Below are 23,796 nucleotides of genomic sequence, written 5' to 3'. Positions count from 1 at the left end.
CTTAATCTTAATTGCAGGAGTATGTAAGTATTCACTCTGAATATTTTGGCATGTTTCTTTCTGGTCTTTTTTTTTTTTTCCCCACTCTGCAAAACATAGTAAAGACTGTACTTTATAATGCCCTGCAACAGAACCTTACATAATATAAACATTTTCTCCTTTTATTAAAATATGAAGAAAGACATTTGAAGCCAGAAAAATTAAGGAAAACCAACCTAATACACTTTGAAAGATTTTTTTTCAGGGAGACCTTTACTCATACTCCTCTTTCTGAGCTCCTCACTTTCTGATCTCCCCACTTTCAAAACTATCTCTCCTCCCCCTCTGCCTTCCCCACACAGCTTTTCCTTCTCTTTGCATTGCCTTTCCGGTATAGCAGATGGTACTTGAAATTTCCTTGGCCCCTTACAAAGCTGTTCCTCTAGCAACCTTCCCCTAAAAGACTGATTTTAAAACAGGCAAATATGTGCTTTGAATCTCCTACTCGTCAACCTGGCAGCTCAGCCTAAAATGTTTCCTATGAAAGGTAATCAGCTTTATGCCAAGTTAATTAATCACAGCTATACTGCAGAGGTTGGGGGCAAGGTGTTAAAAATAATCATCAAACTGCTTTGTGTGTGTGTGCATGTGTTTAATTTTAATTTCTAACTAGGATCAACATTTTTGACTCATACTAGTTACAGCATCCATGCTTTTGCTTTCTGCTGTTTCAGGGAGCTGGTTGGAGAAAATCAGATATCAGAAGAAGGATGAAGTTCTAGGAAATAGATGTGTTACCTAACCCTGAAAGGGTGGGGTAGAGCTAGAGGCCTTTATTTAAACTGATCCTCCTGATCATGAATTATATTAATGATCATTATTTCAAACATATTTCTGGTTCTAATCCCAACGATTTGAAAGGATTTAAAAAAGATCAGGTCCTTAGGGGTCATAATTATAATACTGGTACTATACAAAATAATATTTGGGTATTAGTTTCCTGATGTGCACTATTCTTAAATGCACTATCTGGGTTAATCTTCACAGTGACCTATGAATTGGGTTGTATCAGAATTATTAACTGCAAGTGATAAAAACAAACACAGAAATAAACAAAACAAAACAACCCACCCTCATTCAAGTAATTTATTGCCCTGGGTTTCATTGCCTTCACTTGTAAAATTAATCTTTGTGGAGATGGTCTCTGAAATCTGTTCTAGCTTTTCAATGAAGGTAGGTAGACATGCAGAGTTCATTCTCATTCTCTGTAACCACGTATCTCTTAAATGCCTTCATACTGAGCTCTTACTGAATGCTCAATGTTTTCCTTCTGGAATGACTGTTATGGCAGATTAAAACCGGCCCTAAATTCTTTGCTACTCCTCCCACTGAAAGTGGAATCCAACTCCTTCCTACTTGCTTCAGATAACCCTGGCCCCAGCCACTGAGAATCAAGAGAAACTCAATGAGAACAGCCCAGCTGAGCCTGGTCAATCTGTAAAACCATGAAAAATTGTAGTTTTAAGCCTTTAGTTTCAGCGTGGTTTGTTATGCAGTCATACAGAACTGGAACATCCGCTTGGTCAAAGATCTATTCCCCTTACTGCCCTTGTATCACACACCACAGGTGAAATGAAACAGTATATATATAATAGTAGCTCAATCTATTAGAGGTTTTGAAAATTTTGAAATTTCTGCATCGTTCTCTTTTTCATCTGCCTTTATTTGGATCCTTCATCTGATTCTGAGTTGATGTCACAAATCTTCAAAACTTAAAATGCCGTGAACTCTTCTGCTGTGTCTGTTCAGTAAAATGTTCCAACTTCCAGGAAGAAGTTAGAGGTTTGAATCTGGCAATGGTAGCTAAGCAAGGAAAGGAAACTGTACAGAAGAGACTTATTGAGCTGGCTCCATGTTTTCTTTTGGCTACTGCTGGTCTGCCTTGGTAAAGATGCTCTTCCTCCTTGGGCATCAGGTGCCTTCTCTTCCAAATAAAGCGTTGGATTATGTGATTCTGAGAATTCTTTGTTGCTCGGAACCTCAGTTTCTTTTACATTAGCACATTTTATCTCCTTCATGGGGCTTTTATGGAGGTTAACTTACCATGAAGTGTCTTTCCAACACCTGTTACTTAGTAGGTAATAAATGGTCCAATATCACTACCGTATATGATTCAAGATCTGGATAGCTGAAGCAGAAGAGGAGAACTGAAGTGTTTTTAAATATTACCAGAAATGTGCAACGCATTTAACATAGTTTATCTAATAAAACACACTACTGGTTAAATTGAGGGGGATTTTTTTCATATTTAAGTCGAAGAAGGAACGATGAAAACCTCTCTACGGCTGCCGTACCATTCTCCTCAGACCTAGGACACAACTTTGCCCTTTGTTAAGCACCAGTATTTACAGACCAACTTTTAGGAAATTAATGCTGGTTCCCGGGTGTAATAAGCAGCCTCACTGCTTGAGAAAGAGGGACTTAGTAGAGGCTCTGGAAGTTCGGTTGCATTTATTTAGAGCTCCTAAGAAAAATCTTCTCCCAAACCCACCAAACCCTAGGCGACGCCGCTCCCTACTGCGGCTCCCGGTGCACTGGGGATGCGGGGTTATTCCCCAAGTAGCCGCTAAGGGGAGCCGGACGCTGGACCGCCCCCCGCGGTTGCTATGACAACGGCAGGCGCGCAGCCCTCCAAGCGAAGCGCCGGCTAAAGCAAGTGTAGGATTGCAGCGCGCTTCCGGAGGCTCGGGTATTCCAGGGAGCCCGGGAGCTTCTGAGCGAGTCTGACTCCAGTTCCTCAGCCTTTTTCTCGGACTGCTCCCTAACCCGGCGGGGCCGCGCAAAGTGAAAATGGTCCACCATTCTGGCTCGATTCAGTCCTTTAAGCAGCAAAAAGGTCAGTTGGAATCTTGCTACCCTCCCCCTGCGGGTGCCACGTCCCCTCTGCATGCCTTTGCAGTTGTGTAGGAGCATCCCTCGCAGACTGATGCGACGCAGAGGTGGGGAACTCTGTGAAGTTAAAAAAAATCGTTTTTCCTTAAATGCCTCTTCACTGCATCCTAGATGAGTCTGATTTCTGAGCCTCCGCACGGTCTCTGGGAGAAGCGGAATTCGTCATTTCACGGACCTGATTGAGTGTATATTTCTAAGACTCTTTCAATGCATTGCAGCAAACGAGTTTAGTAGGGATTGTTCTACCAGCCCAGTAGTGCTCTGAGGTTTGAATACAGATATGTCGGACGACGTTTGCCCCAGTCTTGGTTACAAACGGCTAATAAGATTCACACAAACAAATCTACTTGAGACACGTTTACACAATCCCATGATAAATAGATTCTAAGAAATTTCCAGAAGTTGGCTTGCCCAGTTGAAAGAGCTCCATAATTACCTTGGAAAACTTTATTTTGCTCGTGTTCCTAGCTTGATTCTGGGTTTCAGTTGTTGTTAGGTTCCTCCTCTAGGGACTTTGGATTATTTCTTTCAGTTTATCCCTCAAATTTCTTCTGGATGCAGTGATAAAAGTCTGTATTTATAGGCAAATCAAGAATTATTCCAAGATACCCTCACATTTCAGTCCTAAATAAGGATAATTTAAAGAAAGACCTTATTTTGTTTAAAGGTCTTTCTCTAGATGGTACTTATTTTAGGCATATCCTTCATTTGCTGGAGACTGTCCTACAGCATTTATTAAGCAAACAGTTATTTTATTGAATTAATATTGTAATTATGCATAGTTGATCATGTAATACCTAAAATTTGAATTCTAGAACGTAAATTTGCTCATGCAAAATAAATATCTACTTAAATATTTCTACTTTTTCTTTTAGGTGTTACCCATATTTCTTTTGTCAACAGTTCTTTCCATGTAGATATTTGACTTTTTTTTTTTTTTTTTAAGCAAAAACTGAATGGACACACCAGGGATAATTTAAGAGGGATCCCTGAATTAGGTAGAATATTGGACTGAGTGAGCTTCCAGTTCCATAATTCTATACTTTTTCAAGTCCACGTTATTTTGGTTCTTTCAAAAATGTGTTGAAATTGGGAGTGGCATGAGAAAGACTGTGGAGATAGACAAAAATTTCAACTGGTATGCAGTTCCACTTCAAATGTAAATGTCCCAAAGAAAATTACATTGCTTCAAGAAGTTTTGCTTTCTTTAATCACTTTAAAAATATACAAACTTTCGTAATAGGAAAAAATATATAGGAATATTGCAGCAGCCTCATGCCACTAATATCCTCATCTGATGCATGCCTAGATGTGATTCATTTCTGGGACCTGGAATCTTGACATGGCCCCCACAGAAATTTATTGTGTATTGGTAAATGATCTGTTTTTTAAGAAGCAAATAATTGCCAACTTTAGAAACAACTGTCATTGCTCAAAACGAGTGATAAACAATTACGCAGATCCTGGCACTTCATACTGTTTCCATGATGATGTATTATGAGCATTTACTTTCAAGTCTTCCTTTACTTTCTGGCAAGAGAGGCAACTTTAGCAAAAGGATAAATATGAAGAGATGGAGGATTAGGAAGGAAGCATCATTTGCTTTTAGCTAAGAGGTTCTAGATAATTGCTTCATAACTCTTTTTTGGTATTAAAAAAAAAAAAGACCAAATTGAGGATTACCTGTTTTAATTTTTTTGAACCAAAAGAAGCAAAATAATACTCTAGATGCTTTCTGACCCAGGAGGCATGAGGCAGAAAACTTTTAGGTGGCTGTGAACCATAATATTTACTTGGAAGCTGTGCATTTAAGTGGAAAAATCTGGACTGGAAGTGGAGAGCCCTAGATTTTAGGCTTGCCTTCATTATTATCTGAGAGACTTTGAGCAAAATGTTTAACTTCTTTGAATTTTGCTTCATATAAAATATGAGGAGATTGAAATCTTGCAATCTTTTCTCTCTTTCTTACCCTGTTCTTTGGGAGTGACAGTTGGTAGTATGAAAGAAGAGATGATTTCTTCCTGGGCCAGATAAAGAGGAGAGCTTGGCTTTTAGTTCGCTTTTAGGAAATACTATATCTGAGTAATCCAGCTTCAGTTTATGGGATTTATTTTTGTTTTAATCAAGTGAGCTCAATGTCTTTTGATTTTTATTTCAGGGTTATAATACCTGTTTAGCCTGATATGTCCAGAAAACACTGTGATTATGAGACTTAAATGATTTCCACCCTCTCCTGAAAAACAGACACACTTCCTATATTTAAAGTCTTTTCAGACACATAGAATTTCCCATATACGTGAGAACTATGTAGTAGTCAACCCTTAGTCCAAATTGCCTCACTGGTGTTACTGTTTTTTTCAATAAATTAGTACAGGTTCCAGAATAGTTATCTGTAAAATGAAATTATATGTATGGGCTTTGTTTTTGACCCTGGGTTTTAATCCTGCATCTCCAATTTATGAATTATGTTCCCTAATATTTCTAAGCCTCATTGACCATTCCTGTGAAATGAAGCACATGATATCTGACTTTAAGAGTTGTAATGCACTTAGCAGTTTGTCTGGAACCATATTTGGGGCTCAATAAAATTTGGGTTCATATGTCTTTTGTTGACTCCTTGGGAATAAAAAGAAACTGTCAGCTTCTTTTGAAATTGTGTGCCCTTTTCTTTTTCCTTTTGGCTCTTAGTTTTATTACTTTGAGTTTCATGATAAAGAAAACAGTGGTCTGTCGCTTATCTACAAATGGTTCTTTTTCTTTATCTGAGGATGAGTTTGAATCACAAACTCTACCCAGTTCATATGTCCAGCCTCAGAAAAACAGCCAAAACACTTCCCAGAGAAGTTATCTATGTTTAGATAGCCAATTCATTTCATGATTTTAAAGTGCCATTGCAAGACAATGGTACTTATTCACTCTCCAGTCAACCCATATTTGTCAAGCTCTTGCTGTATGCCAGGCACTGTACTTACCGATGGCATTTTCATTCCTGAACCTATTACTGCAAAAACTTCTTTCCGCAGAGAGCTCGGTGCAGGAGGAAGTCTGCGAGGGTTGCTAAACACAACCTTTTGTCAATCATAAGGATCCCTGCATTTTTCTAGAAAGATGTTGAAATGTCATTTCTTGACAATGCTGGTGGTATTTTCTGAGGAAGACATCCACTTATATTTTTGACTTTCTATTCTACTTTACTTAAATTCCAGGTTGTCTTAAGAAGCTTAAAAATTAGGCAGTAAAAAGTGAGACTCTGTTAAAAAAACAAAAGGTGCTTTGCTTATTTCTAAGGTCCTGAGGATAAATTGAAGTATATGGCAGTTACAGACTTCTAGGAGTGTGTGTTTGCCTTTGCCATAGCACATCTTGGAGAACACATCAGCTCACCAATCAGCAGTGATTTCTGGTGAAATTCCAACTGTGCTCCCCATCCTGGCTTGCTTTGCTTTACTTGATTTAGGATGGATTCACATGTCATCAAAGAGAGGATGAGAAAAGGACAGTGGTAATTCTGGCTTCTGGTGGCTGTTATTTACTAATACAACTAACAAAACTTTCAGAGAAACCATAGGTCACATCAAACACAGCCTGTCCCCAAAGGTTTAGGCTTAATGGAATTTCTGATGCTGTTAACTGATTCATCATTATCCTGAAGGACATTTGTTTAAACATGAAAAGAGTATTTCTAATAATTCCACAGAATCAAACATTTCCTACTTAAATAAGTGGTTTAATAACAATAATCGTGTATACTTGTCGTGTATAAAAGGGGCCTTGAAGACCGTAAAGCACTTTCATTCTCTTTTCTCAATATAAATTATTCACCATTACATGCCCGCCAGTAAAGCCCCTTAGCGACCATTTTGCTTTGTGCTCAGTTCTTAACTTCACCGTACACAGAAGGGGCAGCCCTGGGGAAAATAACTAGCTTCAGAAACTCTGGTTATCTGCTGTTTAAGCCTCCTTTTCCTCTCACTGATATCTTTAGGCTCTAGAGCCTTCCTATACCCTACCAGAAAAATGCCTGAAGCCCTCTATATGTGTACAGAAATTCATTCACATGTGTCTTAACTCTCCCTTGTACTTTCACAGTCATATTCTTTTATTTATTACTGTAGAATAGAAAGTAATTGTCTCTTGTTCTAATAATTCCAGGCCATATAGGAAAAAGTAGGGAGAGATGTTGTAGGGTCACATATTATACTTGTCTTAGACTGGTACTGAATCTCAACCTGGATCAAATGAAAGAATTGAGCATCTAATTTAATTTAGAGTCCCTCAGGTTTTTTGTTTCATCCCTTAATTTTCTTTCTTTTCTCCCATGGAAGATCCCAGATACTTAGAACTCTATTTCTCCCATGATAGTCTCCCACTAAGGAAGAGCTAAATTATGAAAAGCTTATAAAAATATTTTTATCCAAAAAGGAATACATTTGTCTGGTACCATTTGTTAACCTACCTCGAATGGCTCAGAGGTATCACTGTTAATAAAAAGTAAGACCATTAATGTTTGAAACGGTGACTTTGAATCAGCAAGAATGGTATATATTATATGATTAAAACATATGCTTTATTTAGAAATAATAAGTAATACAGTTTAGGAGAAATTCCATCCAAATTAATTATAATTTTAACATGTGTGTATCTAAAGCTATTCAGAAATTAACGTTCTCCAAAACATTATATTCTTTGAGCATTCTAGAGAGCTTAAATTTTCATTTGAATCGACTACATTGGATTTGACATTATACTTTAGACATGGATGTTACTGTAAAAAAGGGTTTGGGGTTGATGATTATATAAATCAACTAATCAAAAAAAAACAAAAAAAAAACAAAAAAAAAAAAAAAAAAAAAAAAAAAAAAAAAACCCAAAACTTTAAAAAAATCACAGAAAAACTCAAACCTTTAAAAAAATCACAGAGAAACTCAACCTACTTCTGTTTATTATTTTAGTATTTTATAAATGTGCAGATGTTTACAAAATATTAGTGTAGAAATTGTGGATTAAAGTAAAGTAGTTGTACCTTAATGAAAAGAGCTCTATTTCAAAGTTCCTTGTAATTATATCCTGTCATTACCTGTAATCTTAGGCATTTACCTTTTCTAAGTCATAGGTTCTTTATCCCAAATTTTGTGACAGTGATTCCCTCCTCTTAGGATTTTGGTGAATGATAATAACAACAAAAAATAGCAGCAGCAGCTAATATTATATGGACACTATTACCCCCTGTCTCAAATGCATAAATGTACTGCATTATATTCTGCTCATTAAAGGCTTTAGTAGTTATAGTATTGTTAAATTGTTAACTGATTTCCAGGTGAGAGAATTGAGGTTTATATAAGTTATATGCATTGCCCACTTAATTCATGCAATGAGTGGTAGAGCTGGGGCTTGAACACAGCTCTCCCTGCTTCCAAGACCACATTTCTAACCACAGTTATGTTCCATGAGCCAGGTTCTTTGGAGGACAAAAACCTAAGCAGCTGGAAGGCATGTCACTCCCATATGATTTTCAACACAGCTGTCTCTAGCTTGCTCTCTTTCTCTGCCTGTTCTCCCCAAAATAGTATCTTAGTTTAAGGCGGAGTTCTATTACATTTTCATGCTTGACCATAGGTAGCTTACCACCCTTCCATGGCCTCAGTCATCTTGTATGTAAAATGGCAAATTTAGACAGAATGTTATGGATGTTCCATGCTGACTCCACGGTTCATCAGAAGTTACAGAAGTGGGAAATTATATTGCAAACCTGGCAAGGCATTAGCATAACCATCTAGGCTGTCCATTCAGTAATTGCCTTTCATGCTAAATTTTACTGAAAGTGGCAGTTGATTTAAATTCTGTCATTTCAATCCAACAGATGTGTAGTACACCTTCACCAGCTGCAGGAACCATGTTCACCAAAACTTGCGTCACCCTATATTCACATCGTCATTATCACTGAAGCACAGTTGGCTGGTGGAGGAGAGAGTTTCCCAGTGGATAAAATTGGGAGTATATGAAATTAACTTACCCAAACTATTTTGCAAATATCCTGTATTAGTTGTGGTACAATTCTTGTTGTTACATTTCTAGGAAGCTACTAGGATGACCCAAATTTATCTCCTAAAAATAGCTCCTAAAAAAATTTATATTTTCATGTTTGGCTTTGGAGCACTAGTAACAGTAATTTGAGGAAGCTACTTTGCAATTGTATGCAAAACTTCTGTTTTAAACACACATGCCATCACTCCCTGGAATCCTGAACAAATTATTTAATCTACCTTCGTTTAGTTTCCTCATGTATAAGATTTAGGGTTTCCCACATTTGCAAATCTAAAGGATCACCTGTTATTCTTATTAAAATGTCAATTCTTTGTCCCTCCAGAGAATCAATTCTCCCAGGGAGGAGACTAGGAATCTGTATATTTTTCCTCATTTTTTTTTTTTTTAAATAGAGAAGTTGTAGGTTTACAGAAAAATCATGCAAAAAGTACAGAATTCCCATAAGTATACCCTCCCTCACACCAAGTTTTCTCTATTATTTCTCTATTATTTTGTATTAGTGTGATACCTTTGTTACAACTGATGAAACAATTTTATTATAATTATACTATTAACTATATTCCATAGTTCCCAGCCTGGCTTTCTTTGCTTTACTTGATTTAGGATGGATTCACATGTCATCAAAGAGTGGGCGAAAAAAGGACAATGATAGCTCTGGCTTCTGGTGGATAGTTTACGTTACGGTTCATTCTTTGTATTGTACAGTCTTATGGTTTTAAAAAAAAGCTTTATTATAGTAAAATAGGCAACCTGAAATGTCTTTTTAACCACTTAAAATAAATGCACTGTTGTTAATTACTTTGACAATGTTGTGCTATCATCACCACTATCCATTACCAAAACTTATTTTAACGAATCCATCCTAGATTTCTTATAATTTCTTATTTCTGGCTGAACTAATCATGAACTGATCATGAACTGATCATGAACTAATCATGAACTGATCATGGCTAAACTAATTTCATTGGGCTTCACTTTATTTGTTTATGAAACCAGAATAATAATAAGAGCTGTTATTTATTAAATGCTTACCCTTTGCCAGACTCTGTTTAAAATGCTTTGCATATAGTAACACATTCAGTCTTTGTAAAGGTAGAATTTTTTAATTAACGTTTTTTCATATATAAGGGAACTGAGGGACAGAGAAGTTAAGCAGTTTTTCAAGGTCACACAACTAGGCAGGGAGAAATGTCAGGATTAGCAGTTTCCTATACATAGCACCTTTTATAGGGATTGCTATATAGTGGGTTTAATACTTGTTAGCTCTTATTTTTTTAATAGTTTTTTATTGTGAAATATAATGTATATACAGAAAAGTGATAAATTTCAAAATATACCTTAACAGGTAGTTATAGAGCAAATTGCAAAGTTTAGTGCTCTAGTTTGCTAATGCTGCTGGAATGCAAAACACCAGAAATGGATTGACTTTTATAAAAGGGGTTTATTTGGTTACACAGTTACAGTCTTAAGGCCATAAAGTGTCCAGGGTAACACATCAGCAATCGGGCACCTTCACTGGAGGATGGCCAATGGTGTCCGGAAAACCTTTGTTAGCTGGGAACACATGTGGCTGGCGTCTGCTCCAAAGTTCTGGTTTCAAATGGCATTCTCCCAGGATGTTCCTCCCTAGGTTTCAGCTCCTCAAAAATGTCACTCTTAGTTGCTCTTGGGGCATTTGTCCTCTTTTAGCTTCTCTGGAGCAAAAGTCTGCTTTCGAAGACTGTCTCCAAAATGTCTTTGTAAGCTGAAGCTCCTCTCTCAGCTCCTGTATATTCTTCAAAGTGTCCTTCTTGGCTGTAGCAAGCTTGCTTCTTCTGTCTGAGCTTATATAGTGCTCCAGTAAACTAATCAAGGCCCACGCTGAATGGGCAGGGCCACACCTCCATGGAAATTATCCAATTGGAGTTATCACCTACAGTTGGGTGGGTCACATCTCCATGGAAATGCTCAATCAAAGAATTACAATTTAATCAACACTAAATACATCTGCCCCCATAAGATTGCATCAAAGATAGTGGTGTTTTGGGGGACATAATACATCCAAACCAGCACATATAGTATGGGTTACAATTCCACAATTTCAAGTATTTCCTTCTGGCTGTTGTAATCCACTAGAAACTAAAAATAAATATCTATATAATGATTCAGTAGCCATAATCATTTGTTAAGTTCTAACTTCTCTGTTATAACTCCTACCTCTCATTTGATCATTTTCTCAGTCTTCAGGGATATTTGGGCAATGACCATTGTAACTTCTTCATGTTGAAAAGAGGTGTCGACATTATGAGGTAGGGGATTGCAGCTAGTTGATGTTCTGGGAGAAACTGGTACCTCTGTGTCTCAGGGTTTATCTGGCATAGGAACAATCTGCAGGTTTTAAGTTTCTGGAAAATAAACTTAATCAGTAAAACTTTTTAAGAGTCTTAGATAGAGCCCTGGGTTTTCTTTCAGGTTTTCAGGAATACCATTGGTTGGGGCTTGACACACCATGGCAATTTGTAATATCTGGCAGAAGCTTGCATAAGAGTAACCTCCAGAAAGACCTCTGGACTCTATTATAAATATCTTAGTCACTGAAACCTTATTTTGTTACATTTCTTTTCCCCCTTTTGGTCAAGAAGGCATTGTCAGTCCCACGATGCCAAGGCCAGTCTCAACCTGGGAGTCATGTTCCACATTGCCTGGGTGACTTACATCCCTGATAGTTATGTCTCACATAGCAGGGAGAGTAATGCGTTTATTTGCAGAGTTTGGCTTACAGAGAGGTCACATCTGTGTTAGCTCTTATTTTTATAAAACTCCACTGGCTCCCTCTCCCCACTCCAAATCAGTGAGATTTAAAATTGTCCGTTTACTTGTGTAGTTTACTTGCGTAGTTTCTGCTAACTGCTTGGTTGCACCAAAATTTTCCAATTCATTTTCTAAATATTTTCCCCAAAGGATAGCCAATTGCAAAGATTCAATTTATTTTTCCTTCTAAGCAAGGTGAGTCCAATTTACTAACATTAGCTCAATTGAGACCTATTCCAAAGAGATACAACATATTTTACCTGTGAACTGGTGGATCTCTTAGACACAGTAGTATACTTGCCTTAGATTTCCCTAAGTACAGATAAAATATATAATATATTTTATTATATATAATATAGATGAAATATATAATATATGATATATAAACTAAGAAATACCTCAGACTTTTAATAAGTGGTTAAGAGCTCAAGAGTAGGTGTGAAGCAACTTGGATTCATATCTTGCTTCTGTATGATCAGCTATATACAATCTGTATGATCTTGGCCATGATTTTTATTTGTCTAAATTTTGCTTTTCTCCTGTACAAATTAGGCCAGTAGGATTGTGGTACATATTACTTGTTATAGTGTAGAATAAAGCACTAGACATTTAACAATCCTCTTTGTTTTTTTTTTTTTTTTTTCCTGTTCTTGAAAAGTTCTAAGACATTGCAATATGATTTATTTTTGCAGATATAAAGATTCCTATGGAAAGAAGAGTCAAATTTAAAATGCTTTCCTTACAGTTTAGAATTTAGGCTAATTTCTTTTCAATCCCTGTGCATTTGTGCCTCTCAACATAACTAGGGTATAAATTTGAAGGAAAAAGGAACTCCAAAGAAGGCACATATTGTTAATCTCTGAATTGCATTTATTTTCTGATATGATATTATTTCTAATTTATGATTATGTGTGATCTATTATTATATTTATAAAGAGAAATGATATACATGGAATGAAATTGTGGAAAAAGACAACTAAGAAAAATTTTATTCAGTTGAGGTTCAAATTGCGTTTTTCCTTCACCATATTTTTTGTATGTTATGATTTGAAACAAAAAGGGAATTTAAGATGTCCATTACTAAGCATAGGCAAATATTGGGGGTTAAATATAAATTCAAATTCCTTTATTGAGGAAAAAGCTGTCTTTCAAAACACTATTTTTGGGATAATGACTCCTTTGGGCCACTGATATTTTGAATGATGCTTCTTTATTGCTCACACATTGCTCCAAGATAAGTGAGTTGGTGGTAAGCACCAGGTTGAACAGCTTGCAGTTAGTCATAACTCTTGCCAGTTGTGAACCCACCCACTCAGAGGCACTTATGCCCATTTAGACAAAATTACTCTAGAATTTAAATCATGACTATCAGTTGTTTTAGTATGTACAATCTATATAAATTCATGTTTTGCAAGTTTTTTTATATGCTCCAGTGAAGCACTATGTAATGACAGAACTGAACAATGAATGTATAAACAAGGATATTCTAAATATAATGTTTAAGACATAATTCTGATAATTTTCCTAATGTAATCTGGGATGTGCATGGCATTGAGTACCAAATTATCTTTAAGAATGGCATGATTTGATATTTAAAAAAAGGGGAGAGGGAGTGTGGATTTTGAACCTTTCTCTGCTTCAAACCTAGTCTTGAAAAAAATCCTTCCATAGTTTACTGGAAAATATGACAATTAAGGCGTGTTTTGAAATTATCTGATTTCCCTTCCTCCAACCAAGATAAAAATCTCTGAAGTGAAATACACACAATAGGTTCAGTATTTTATTGAATAAATATTAAATAAAATAGGTTTATTTTTTAATAATTCGATTTTATTGAGATATATTCACATATCATACAGTCATACAAAGTGTACAGTCAATTGTTTACAGTACCACCATAACTAAGTTTATTTTATTTCTACTAGGAATGAATGTACAATTTTTAGGTAAACTTAAAGATGATATCATGTGTTTATTGAATGCTTAAAAATATCTGTTCTAAAGCCGTAGGGAATTTGTAGTTTAATTTAATGTGGGCCGCTCCATCACTGTGTGCTTTATATGCGTTAATTGAAAACCCAACCAAGTATGTACTATTAGCTCCATTTTACAGATAAGGAGACTGAGACACAGAATGATAAATAGTTTACCCAGTAACATACAAGTGTGTAGCAGAGCAGGAACTTGAACCAGCAATCTGGTTGTATAACCTATTTTCTTAAATACCATTGTAGTTTTACCAAGGTGGGTGAAAGGAACTGATAATAATTGAGGGCCTCCTGTGTGCCTGTCAGTGTGCTGGCTATTTACACATGTTATGTTACATGATTCTCATATTAACTCTTCAAGGTAAGTATCACCTATTTTACACCTAAGGAAACAGACTCTGAGAAGCTAGGTAAGTGGCATATGGCCACAAAGCTAATACCAGGCAAAACTGACATCAAATACTATGGATTTCCTAGTACACCATGAGATGGATTATGTTTGGGAAGTATAGCCCATTTCTGCCATGGATCACCCAGAAGAAATTGATTAAACTGAAAAAATGAAATTGATCAGGAAAAAAGTTTATTGGTGAATAATTATGGTTATCTTTACTGGGCAAAAGGTCCGATATATGATCTTTGTGGCTCATGCAAAGTGGAGGGATTACGGGCTGTTAATAAAGTTCATTGATTTGCAAGGTGTATCAGTAGTTCTGGCAAAGAATCTTTGAGTACTTCTGTTACAGCCTGTATCTCCTTTTATAGGATGTTCACAATCTATGAAGACTTGTCTTATCATTTCTGAAAAATTCCCTTTTGAACTGCTGCTGTTCTATTCTAAGTACTGTGGTAGTTTGGAGCTGTTATGTACCCCAGAAACAGCCATGTTCTTTTAATCCATGCCTGTGGGTGCAGACTTATTGTGGGTGGGATCTTTATTTCAGTTGAGATGTGACCCAGCCCATTCAAGGTAGATCTTAATCCTTTTACTGGAGTCCTTTATGAGAGGATAACAGACAGAAAAATCCGAGAGCTTAAAGAGGAAAACCCCCAAGTAGCTAAGAGAGGAAGCCACTGAAGCCAGAAGCTGAAAGCAATGAAACCCAGGAGAGAAGGACGAGCAGACATTGGCCATGTGCCTTTCTATGTGATAGAGGTGACCCAGATGTCAGCAGCCTTTCATCAGACAAGGTGTCCACCTGTTGATGCCTTAATCTGGGCATTTTCCTAGCCTTAAAATTGTAATTTGTAAGCTAATAAATTCCCATTGTTAAATCCATTCCATTTCTGGTATATTGCAGTTCATCAGCTTTAGCAAACCAAAACAAGTACCCTCCCCCAGGCTGCCCAATCTCCTTGAATCACAGATCTGCCAACCCTACCTTTCAAATCTGAACTTTATGTTTACTATGTTATGTCACCTGGATATGCATATTGACTGAAAGATATATGTACTGGGATGGAAAATTACATGGGACCAGGTTTATGAAGAGTGACTTACTCTAACTCTCATGCTTTGTGTTTCCTTCAATACTTATTGAATGTCTACATGTGCCAGGTGCTATGATAACTCCGAAAAACAACGTTTAACAAAAAGTTGACATCTGTTGGGGCAGCTCTGTTAAAATTTATGCTCCTTTTCATGGATACTCATGGTGCTTCAAGGTAGAACTGTCTCTCCATCAGTCATTTTTGCTGAGGAAATAACTGGCTATCATTTTTTTGGACACTAACTTTAGTCATAAAAGTGTACTCCTTGGTGAAGGAATCACTTAAAAATTTGAAAGCAAGCAGAATATGCTTTATGAACAGTTATAGTCAGCTTTGTCCTTAGAGTAAACTCCTGCGAGCAGATTCAACACTGAAATCCAAAATGTACTGCCTATGTTAATGATTTGGAAGTATTTTTAATAAAACTTCACAGCATCTAGTTCTTATAAAATAGGTGGTATAAGATGGTAGTTACATAGACGCTTCAAATCTTTACTTTGCGATCGTGACAAGTACACAGGTTATATAAAACTTGACTTTCTTGTCCATAAATAGCACCCACTTCATATAGTTGCTGCAAGGATTAAATACAATATGTGTAAAGCAATTAGGATAATTTCTAGTGACTAGCAGAGTGCCTGCCACAGAATTGGCAGTCAATAAATATTAAACTGTGTTGAAAGTATCCCTTCTTGTTCATTGAGAAACAAACCCAATGGTGATAAATAAATCTGTGGATATTTGTTGAATGTCTAGCAGGTACAAATGTAGTCTTGATTCTACAGAGCAGAGAAGACAAACACCTGTGTACTAACTGGTCATGTTCTCCTTTTCAAATCAAGACCAGACTTCAAAATATTCCCAACATTGCATTATCAGGATAGAATTCTCATGGAAATTAAATCTTCCTGCCAAACTTATTGAGTCAAGAATTCATCTCTACCTTTTCCCTTGGTGGAAACTAATTAATATTTCACTTACTAATGTAGCCTTTCACTTACTAATCCCTTAAGGATAAGGGGGAAATTTTTTCTACTCTTTATTAGTATTTATGAGAAGAAGGAGTAACGATGAAAGAAAAAAAGAGGAATCAGAGCAGAAAATGTTTGGGATTTCATATTAAAGATGTAATTATGAAAATAATACAGATATTGCTTTGCTTTATATTTGAAAATCCAGATGCTGTTGGCTTTACATCTTGTAAACTAGTAGATTATACAACCCTTGCCTTTCACTTCTATGTGTTCTTCAGAGAGAAGGAAGGCCCAAGGCCCAAAGACCCTGGTTATGTTTGATCAGTGATCCTTTTGGCCCTGCCCCTTGCTCACTGTTTGCCAAGGTGAAGAGAAAAGGTAAAAGTACTCTGCCCTGCTTCACAATATCCACCACAAATACCACTCATTTCATCTTTAATCCCTTGTCTTCTTCCCTTTATCTTTTGATTTATGACTTGTTATTTTTCAATAATATCTTTTCTTTTTTCTTCTGTCCTCTCCTCATTCCATTCCTGAAACAAATATAAATCCAAAAGCATCACCACTTAAACCTGCCTTAAATACTTTATGAAATTACATATGGCATAAACAAATAATTAAGAATGGCTCCTAATAAGCAAAATCCTACTGTCTTTTTTTTTTTTTTTTTTTTTTTTTTTTTTTGAGAGATGAAAAGGTAATTACTTTTCCTTAGGTGTATTTTAAGTTAGTGTGATGATGGGGTTCATGTGTCAACTTGGCCAGGTGATAGTGCCCAGTTGTCTGGTAAAGCAAACACTGGCCTAACCATTACTGCAAGGACATTTCATGGCTGGTTAATAAACTAGAAATCTGGTTTATTAAATCATCAATAAATTGATTGCATCTGTGGTTGATTACATCTGTGATCAACTAAGGGAGTGTCTTCTGAAATGAGAGAATACAATCAGTTGGATTTCATCCAATCAGTTGAAGACTTATAAGGGAGAAGAGAGAACTTTCATTTCTTCTTCAGCCAGCCAGCCTCTCCTGGAGGGTTCATAGAAGACCTTCACTGAAGTTGCCAGCTTGCAGACTGCCATATGGAATTTGGACTCATGCATCTCCCCAGTTGTGTGACATACTTTTATAAATCTCATATTTACAGATATCTGTTGGTTCTGTTTCCCTAGAGAACCCTGACTAATATAGCTTAGTACCGGGAGTGGTTCTTAAGAAACAGAATCTTAAAATGGGCTTTTACAATTGGTTTTCTGCTCTGATTAAATTAAAAGGCACTAATGATTCAATTTCCTGTAATCAAGATGGCACTGAAAATCCATGGCATGAGTTGGCAATAGAGATAAACAAAATATCACCATTTGATTCTGCTAATCATACTCTTGTACAAGCAAGGCTCTGGGTGACAGTGTTTTTGACAACTTAAAACAGACTTTTGTGGATTTAAGAGGTATAATGATGTTGGCTGATTGTTCTTAGATATGCTGGATTCAGTTATAAGAGAAAGGGAAGAGCTGAAGGCTTCAAATTTGCAATTTAAACAATGTATAAAAGATGTAAAGATTTCTGTGTATGCCTTGAAAGAAAATCTTATTTCCTGTGGCTGCAGACTTGAGATCTCTGAAAAGGCCCAGAGTCTCATTGTCGAAGTAGCAGATTTGCAACGTAAACTAAAATCTGAACTTCACAAGGTGTCTGCTGTAAAAGTAAAGGCAATGACTGGAAAAGAATGAGATCCTGAAAATTGGGGTGGGGACATATGGATTGATAATGATGGCAGTGGGGACATTGGAACTCTGGATTCTGCTAAGTCTTTGCTAGATGTATCTATAATGGTTTGCCTTGAGGAAACAGCCCCACCCCCACCTCCAGTCTGCCCTGAGGAGCCTGCCATCCAACCTCCACCTAAGGAGATTAACCCTTCAGTGCCTGCTAAACCTGTAATCACCTCCCCTGGGGAAACAGCCTTCACTCCTCTGTCTAGAGAGATTATTCCTGTTTCACCAGCTGAAACTGTAACAGAATGCCCTGAGGTAATTGGCTTGAAAGATACTTCTAATTCTTTTCATGACCCACCCCCACCACTGCTCTTTTCTTCAAGACCTATAACTTAAGTTTCAACAGGCCCTGAAAGGTGAGGTACAAAATATGACCCATGGGAAGTATGATATACTCCAAAGAACTGCATGAATTTTCCAATATATATAGACATAAATCAGGGGAATATGTGTGGGAATGGATATTAAGGGTGTGGGATAATAATAGAAGGAATATAAAGTTGGGTCAGGCTGAATTTATTGATATGGGCCCACTAAGCAGAGATTCTGCATTTGGTGTTCTTGCCCTAGGGGTTAGAAAGGGCAGTAACAGTTTGTTTGGGTGGTTGGCTGAAACATGGATCAAATGGTAGCTGACATTACCTGAGGTTGATATGCAAGAACTGCCCTGGGTATAATGCAGTGGAGCGGATACAGAGGCTTAGAGAGATTGGAATGTTAGAGTGGATTTATCAAGGAAGACCTGCCCACACTCCCCAGGAATGTTCAGAGGACATACGTTTTACCAGGACTGTGAGGAATAAGTTTGTGAGACTGGCTCTGTCATCCCTGAAAAGCTCTGTAGTCGTCCTTCTCTGTAAGTCAGATATTACTGTGGGAATGACTGTGACTGAGCTGGGATGCTTAAACGCAGTGGGGATAATTGGATCTTGAGTTGGCAGAAGCCAAATGGCAGCAGTTAGTCGCTGAGTGGTTGGCTACTATAATGGATAGGTGGGCGTGGCTACCATAATGGACAGCAGGCTCAAAGCAGAGGTCAAATAATGTAACTCACAGAGACTTATGGCGGTGGCTAGTAGATCATGGGGTACCTAGAAGTAAAATAGATGGTCAGTCTACTGAATTCTTGTTTTATCTGTATAAGCAGAAGAACTCTAGGTCAAGTGAACAGAAGTCTAAATTGAACTATAAAAACAGAGAGTCACAGTCCATTAATCAAATTCCTAGCCTTAAGAGAGTTTACAGACCCAGAGCCCCTGAAATGAGGGGAAGGCTGGACACCCTTGAGGACCCTGTTGCACTGCCAATAATTTATACTGTTAATTTTCCTCCCAGCCTTCCCCAGGGAATTTACCTTTTACCAGAGTAACTGTGCACTGGGGAAAAGGAAAGGATCAGATATTTTGGGGATTATTAGACATCGGCTCAGAAGTGACATTAATTCCAGGAGACCCAAAATGTCACTCTGGTCCACCAGTCAGAATAGGGGCTTATGGAGGTCAGATGATCGATGGAGTTCTAGCTCAGGTCCATCTCACATTGGGTCCAGTGGGTTCCTGGACCAATTCTGTGGTTATTTCCCCAATTCTGGAATGCATAATTGGAATAGACATATTCAGCAACTGGCAGAATTCCCCCATTGGCTCCCTTACTTGTGGAAGCCACTGGAACTGCCCTTACCTAGCAAAATAGTAAATCAGAAGCAATACCTGATTCCTGGAGAGATTGTAGAGATTAATGCCACCCTTAAGTACTTGAAGGATGCGGGGGTGGTGATTCCCACCACATCCCCATTCAACTCTCCTATTTGTTCTGTGCAGAAAATAGTTGGATCTTGGAGGATGGCCGTAGATTATCATAAACTTAACCAGGTGGTGATTGAAATTGCAGCTGCTGTTCCAGATGTGGTATAATTGCTTGGGCAAATCAACACATCCCCTGATACCTGGTGTGCAGCTACTGATCTGGCAAATGCTTTCTTTCTCAATAGCTGTTAGTAAGGACCACCAGAAACAGTTTGTTTTCAGCTCGCAATGCCAGCAATATACATTCACTGTTCTACCGCATATGTTGCTCCCTCCCACGAGACATCACACTGGTCCATTATATTGATGACATCATGTTGATTGGACCGAGTGAGCAAGAAGTAGCAACTACTCTAGACTTGCTGGTAAGGCATTTGCATGTCAGAGGATGGGAGATAAATCCAACAAAAATACAGGGGCCTTCTACCTCAGTAAAATTTCTAGATGTCCATTAGTGTGGGGCATGTTGAGATATATCTTCCAAGGTGAAGGATAAGCTGTTGCATCTGGCCTGTCCCGTGACCAAAAAAGAGGCACAAATACCTCATTGGCCTCATTAGATTTTGGAGACAAGACATTCATTTGGGTGTGCTACTCCAGCCCATTTACTGAGTGACCAGAAAAGCTTCTAGTTTTGAGTGTGGACTGGAACAAGAAGAGGCTCTGTGATGGGTCCAGGCTGCTGTGCAAGCTGCTCTGCCACTTGGACCATATGATCCAGCTGATCCAATGGTGCTGGAAGTGTCAGTGGCAAATAGAGATGCTGTTTGAAGACTTTGGCAAGCTCCTATAGGAGAATCACAATGCAGGCCCTAAGGATTTTGGAGTAAAGCCTTGCCATCCTCTGCAGATAAGTATTCTCCCTTTGAGAAACAGCTTTTGACCTGCTACTGGGCCTTAGTAGAGACAGAACACTTAGTCATGGGCCACCAACTTACCATGAGACCTGAATTGCCTATCATGAGCTGGGTGTTGTCTGACCTGCCAAGCCATAAAGTTGGGCTTACACAGCAGCACTCCATCATAAAATGGAAATGGTATATACAAGATAGGGCTTGAGTGGATCCTGAAGGCACAAGTAAGTTACATGAGGAAGTGGCCCAAATGCCCATGTTGCCCACTCCTGCCATATTTGTATATTGATTCGGGCTGTACTAATGGTTTGTTACATGATCAGGGACTTGGAAGGAACATGATTGGAAAATTGGTGACAAAGAGGTCTGGGGAAGAGGTATGTGGATAGACATTTCTGAGTGGGCAAAAAACATGAAGATATTAGTGTCCCATGTGAATGCTCACCAGAGGGTGACTGCAGTAGAGGAAGATTTTACTAATCAAGTGGATAAGATGACCTGTTCTGTGGATACCAGTTGGCCTCTTTCTTCAGCCACTCCTATCATTGCCCAATGGGCTCATGAACAAAGTGCCCATGGTGGCAGTGATGGGAGTTATGCATGTGGTCTGCAACATGGACTTCTACTCACCAAGGCTGACCTAGCTACAGCCACTGCTGAGTGTCCAATCTGCCAGCAGCAGAGACCCACACTCAGTCCCTGATATGGCACCATTCTCCAAGGTGATCAGCCTGCTACACAGTGTCAGGTTGATTACATTGAACCACTTCCATCATGGAAGGAGCAGTGATATTTTCTAACTGGCATAGACATATACTCTGGACATGGGTTTGTGTTCCCTGCACGCAATGTTTCTGTCAAAACTGCTGTGCTGGTTTGGATGTATTATGTCCCCCCAAATGCCATGTTCTTTGATGCAGTCTTGTGGGGGCAGATGTATTAGTGTTGATTAGGTTGGAATCCTTTGAGTGTTTCTATGGAGATGTGACCCAATCAACTGTGGGCAAGACCTTTGGATAATTTTCATGGAGGTGTTACCCCACCCATTCAGGGTGGGTCTTAATTGAATCATGGGGGTCCCATAAAAGAGTTCACAGACAGAAGGAGGTGCTGCAGCCAAGAAAGACACTTTAAAGAATGCACAGGTACAGGTGCTGAGAGTGGAGCTGGAACACAACCTGGGATCATCAGATGCCAGCCAGGTTCCTTCCCAGCTAACAGAGGTTTTCTGGATGCCATTGGCCTTCCTTCAGTGAAAGTATACTTGTGTTGATGCCTTCATCTGGACATTTTCATGGCCTTCAGACTGTAACTTTGTAACCAAATAAACCCCCTTTATAAAAGCCAGTCCTTTTCTGGTATTTTGCACAATGGCAGCATTAGCAAACTGGAATAACTACCATCCGTAGACTTATGGAATGCCTTATCCACCATCATGGTATTCCACACAGCATTGCTTCTGAACAAGGAACCCACTTCACTGCAAATGAAGTGTGGGAATGGCTACATGCTCATGGAATTCTCTGGTCTTACCATGCTTCCCACATCTAGAGGCAGCTGGGTTGCTAGAACTGTAGAATTGCCTTTTGAAGACTCAATTATGGTGCCTTATAGATGGTAATATCTTGCATGTCTAGGGCTTAGTTGTGCAGGATGTTGTGTATGCTTTGAACCAGCATCCACTCTGTGGTGCTGTTTCTGCCATAGCCAGGATTCAAGGGTAGAGGAATCAAGGGGTGGCAATGCAAGTGGCACCACATACTGTCATCTCTAGTGATCCAATAGGAAAAATTTGCTTCCTGTCCCTGCAAGCTTAAGTTCTGCTCGTCTACAGGTCTTAATTCAAAAAGGGGGAGTGCTCCCACCAGGAGACACAACTATGATTACATTGAACTGGAAGTGAAGACTGCCACCTGGCCACTTTTGGCCTCTCATGCTAGTGAATCAACAGACAAGGAAGAGGATTACTGTACTGGCTGGGGTGACTGATCATGACTATCGAGGTGAAATAGGACTGCAGCTACACAATGGAGGTAAAGAAGAGTTTTCCTGGAATACAGGAGATCTCCTAGGGCATCTCTTAGTACTACCATGCCCTGTGATGCAAGTCAATGGAAAACTGCAACAACACAATCCAGGCAGGACTACCAATGCCTAGAAACTTCAGGAATGAAGGTTTGGGTCACCCCATTAGGTAAAGAACCATGGCCAGCTGAAGTGCTTGCTGAGGGTAAAGGGAACATGGAATGGGTAGTGGAAGAAAGTAGTGATAACTATGAACTATGACCAAGTGACCAGTTACAGTAATGAGGACTGTGATGGTATTAATATTTCCTCCTTGTTTTCAGTGTGTTTCTATTTGTACATAAGGCAAATATCTTTTGTTTCTTGTCTATCTTATCGCCTTATATGACATAGGTTGTATTGTTCATTAAGTAGTATTTAATTTTTTATAGGATATCAAGTTTAAGATTGAATGTTACCCAAGGACTTGCACCCTATTCTGGAGAGATTTAGTGCATTTCTGGTTGTATGCAAGACAGCTGAGTCTTGTTAGGTGAAAACATATTTGTTATTGTGTTCTATTTAGAGATTAAGCATGTTTTAAGGTGATGTGTATAGCTGCCACGTTGACAGAGGGTAGACTGTGATGGTTGGGTTCATGGGTCAACTTGGCCAGGCGATGGTGCCCAGTTGTCTGCTCAGGGAAACACTGGCCCAACTGTTACTGCAAGGACATTTTATGATGGTTAATAAACCAGAAGGCTGGTTTATTAAATCATCAGTCAATTGATTGCATCTGTGGTTGATTACATCTACGATCAGCTAAGGGAGTGTCTTCTTCAGTGAGAGAATACAATCAGTTGTATTTAGTCCAATCAGTTGAAGATTTTTAAGGGAGAAGAGAGAACTTTCATTTCTTCTTCAGCCAGACAGCCTCCCTGGGGAGTTCATCAAAGACCTTCATTGGAGTTGCCAGCTTGTTGCCTGCCCAACGGAATTTGGACTCGTGCATCTCCACAGTTGTGTGAGACACTTTTATAAATCTTATATTTACAGATATCTCCTGTTGATTCTGTTTCCCTAGAGAACCCTGACTAATACAGTAAAGGTTGGATAGGTTAAACATCTAGTAACTG

General features: G+C 38.4%; 1 protein-coding gene across 6 annotated transcripts in view; it reads left to right on the top strand.

Moving 5' to 3' along the window:
* Positions 1 to 23,796, top strand: part of ANO3 (anoctamin 3) — a 334,560-nt gene that overhangs the window by 26,133 nt on the left and 284,631 nt on the right. For 3 of the 6 annotated variants that reach the window (XR_005217391.1, XM_037839168.1, XM_037839165.1), the window contains exon 1: positions 2,730 to 2,875. The exons of 1 other annotated variant lie outside the window; for it this stretch is intronic. Coding sequence is in view for 4 of the 5 variants with exons in the window: in XM_037839168.1 (XP_037695096.1) it covers positions 2,830 to 2,875 (46 nt within the window). In the remaining variant the exon portion in view is untranslated. Of the gene's footprint in view, positions 1 to 2,729; positions 2,876 to 23,796 lie in introns of those variants that run through there. 2 more of the 6 variants (XM_037839169.1, XM_037839167.1) reach the window with 1 other exon arrangement.

Source organism: Choloepus didactylus, chromosome 6, assembly GCF_015220235.1.
Source record: "Choloepus didactylus isolate mChoDid1 chromosome 6, mChoDid1.pri, whole genome shotgun sequence".
NCBI lineage: Eukaryota > Metazoa > Chordata > Mammalia > Pilosa > Megalonychidae > Choloepus > Choloepus didactylus.
This window is presented reverse-complemented; position numbering and strand designations above follow the sequence as displayed.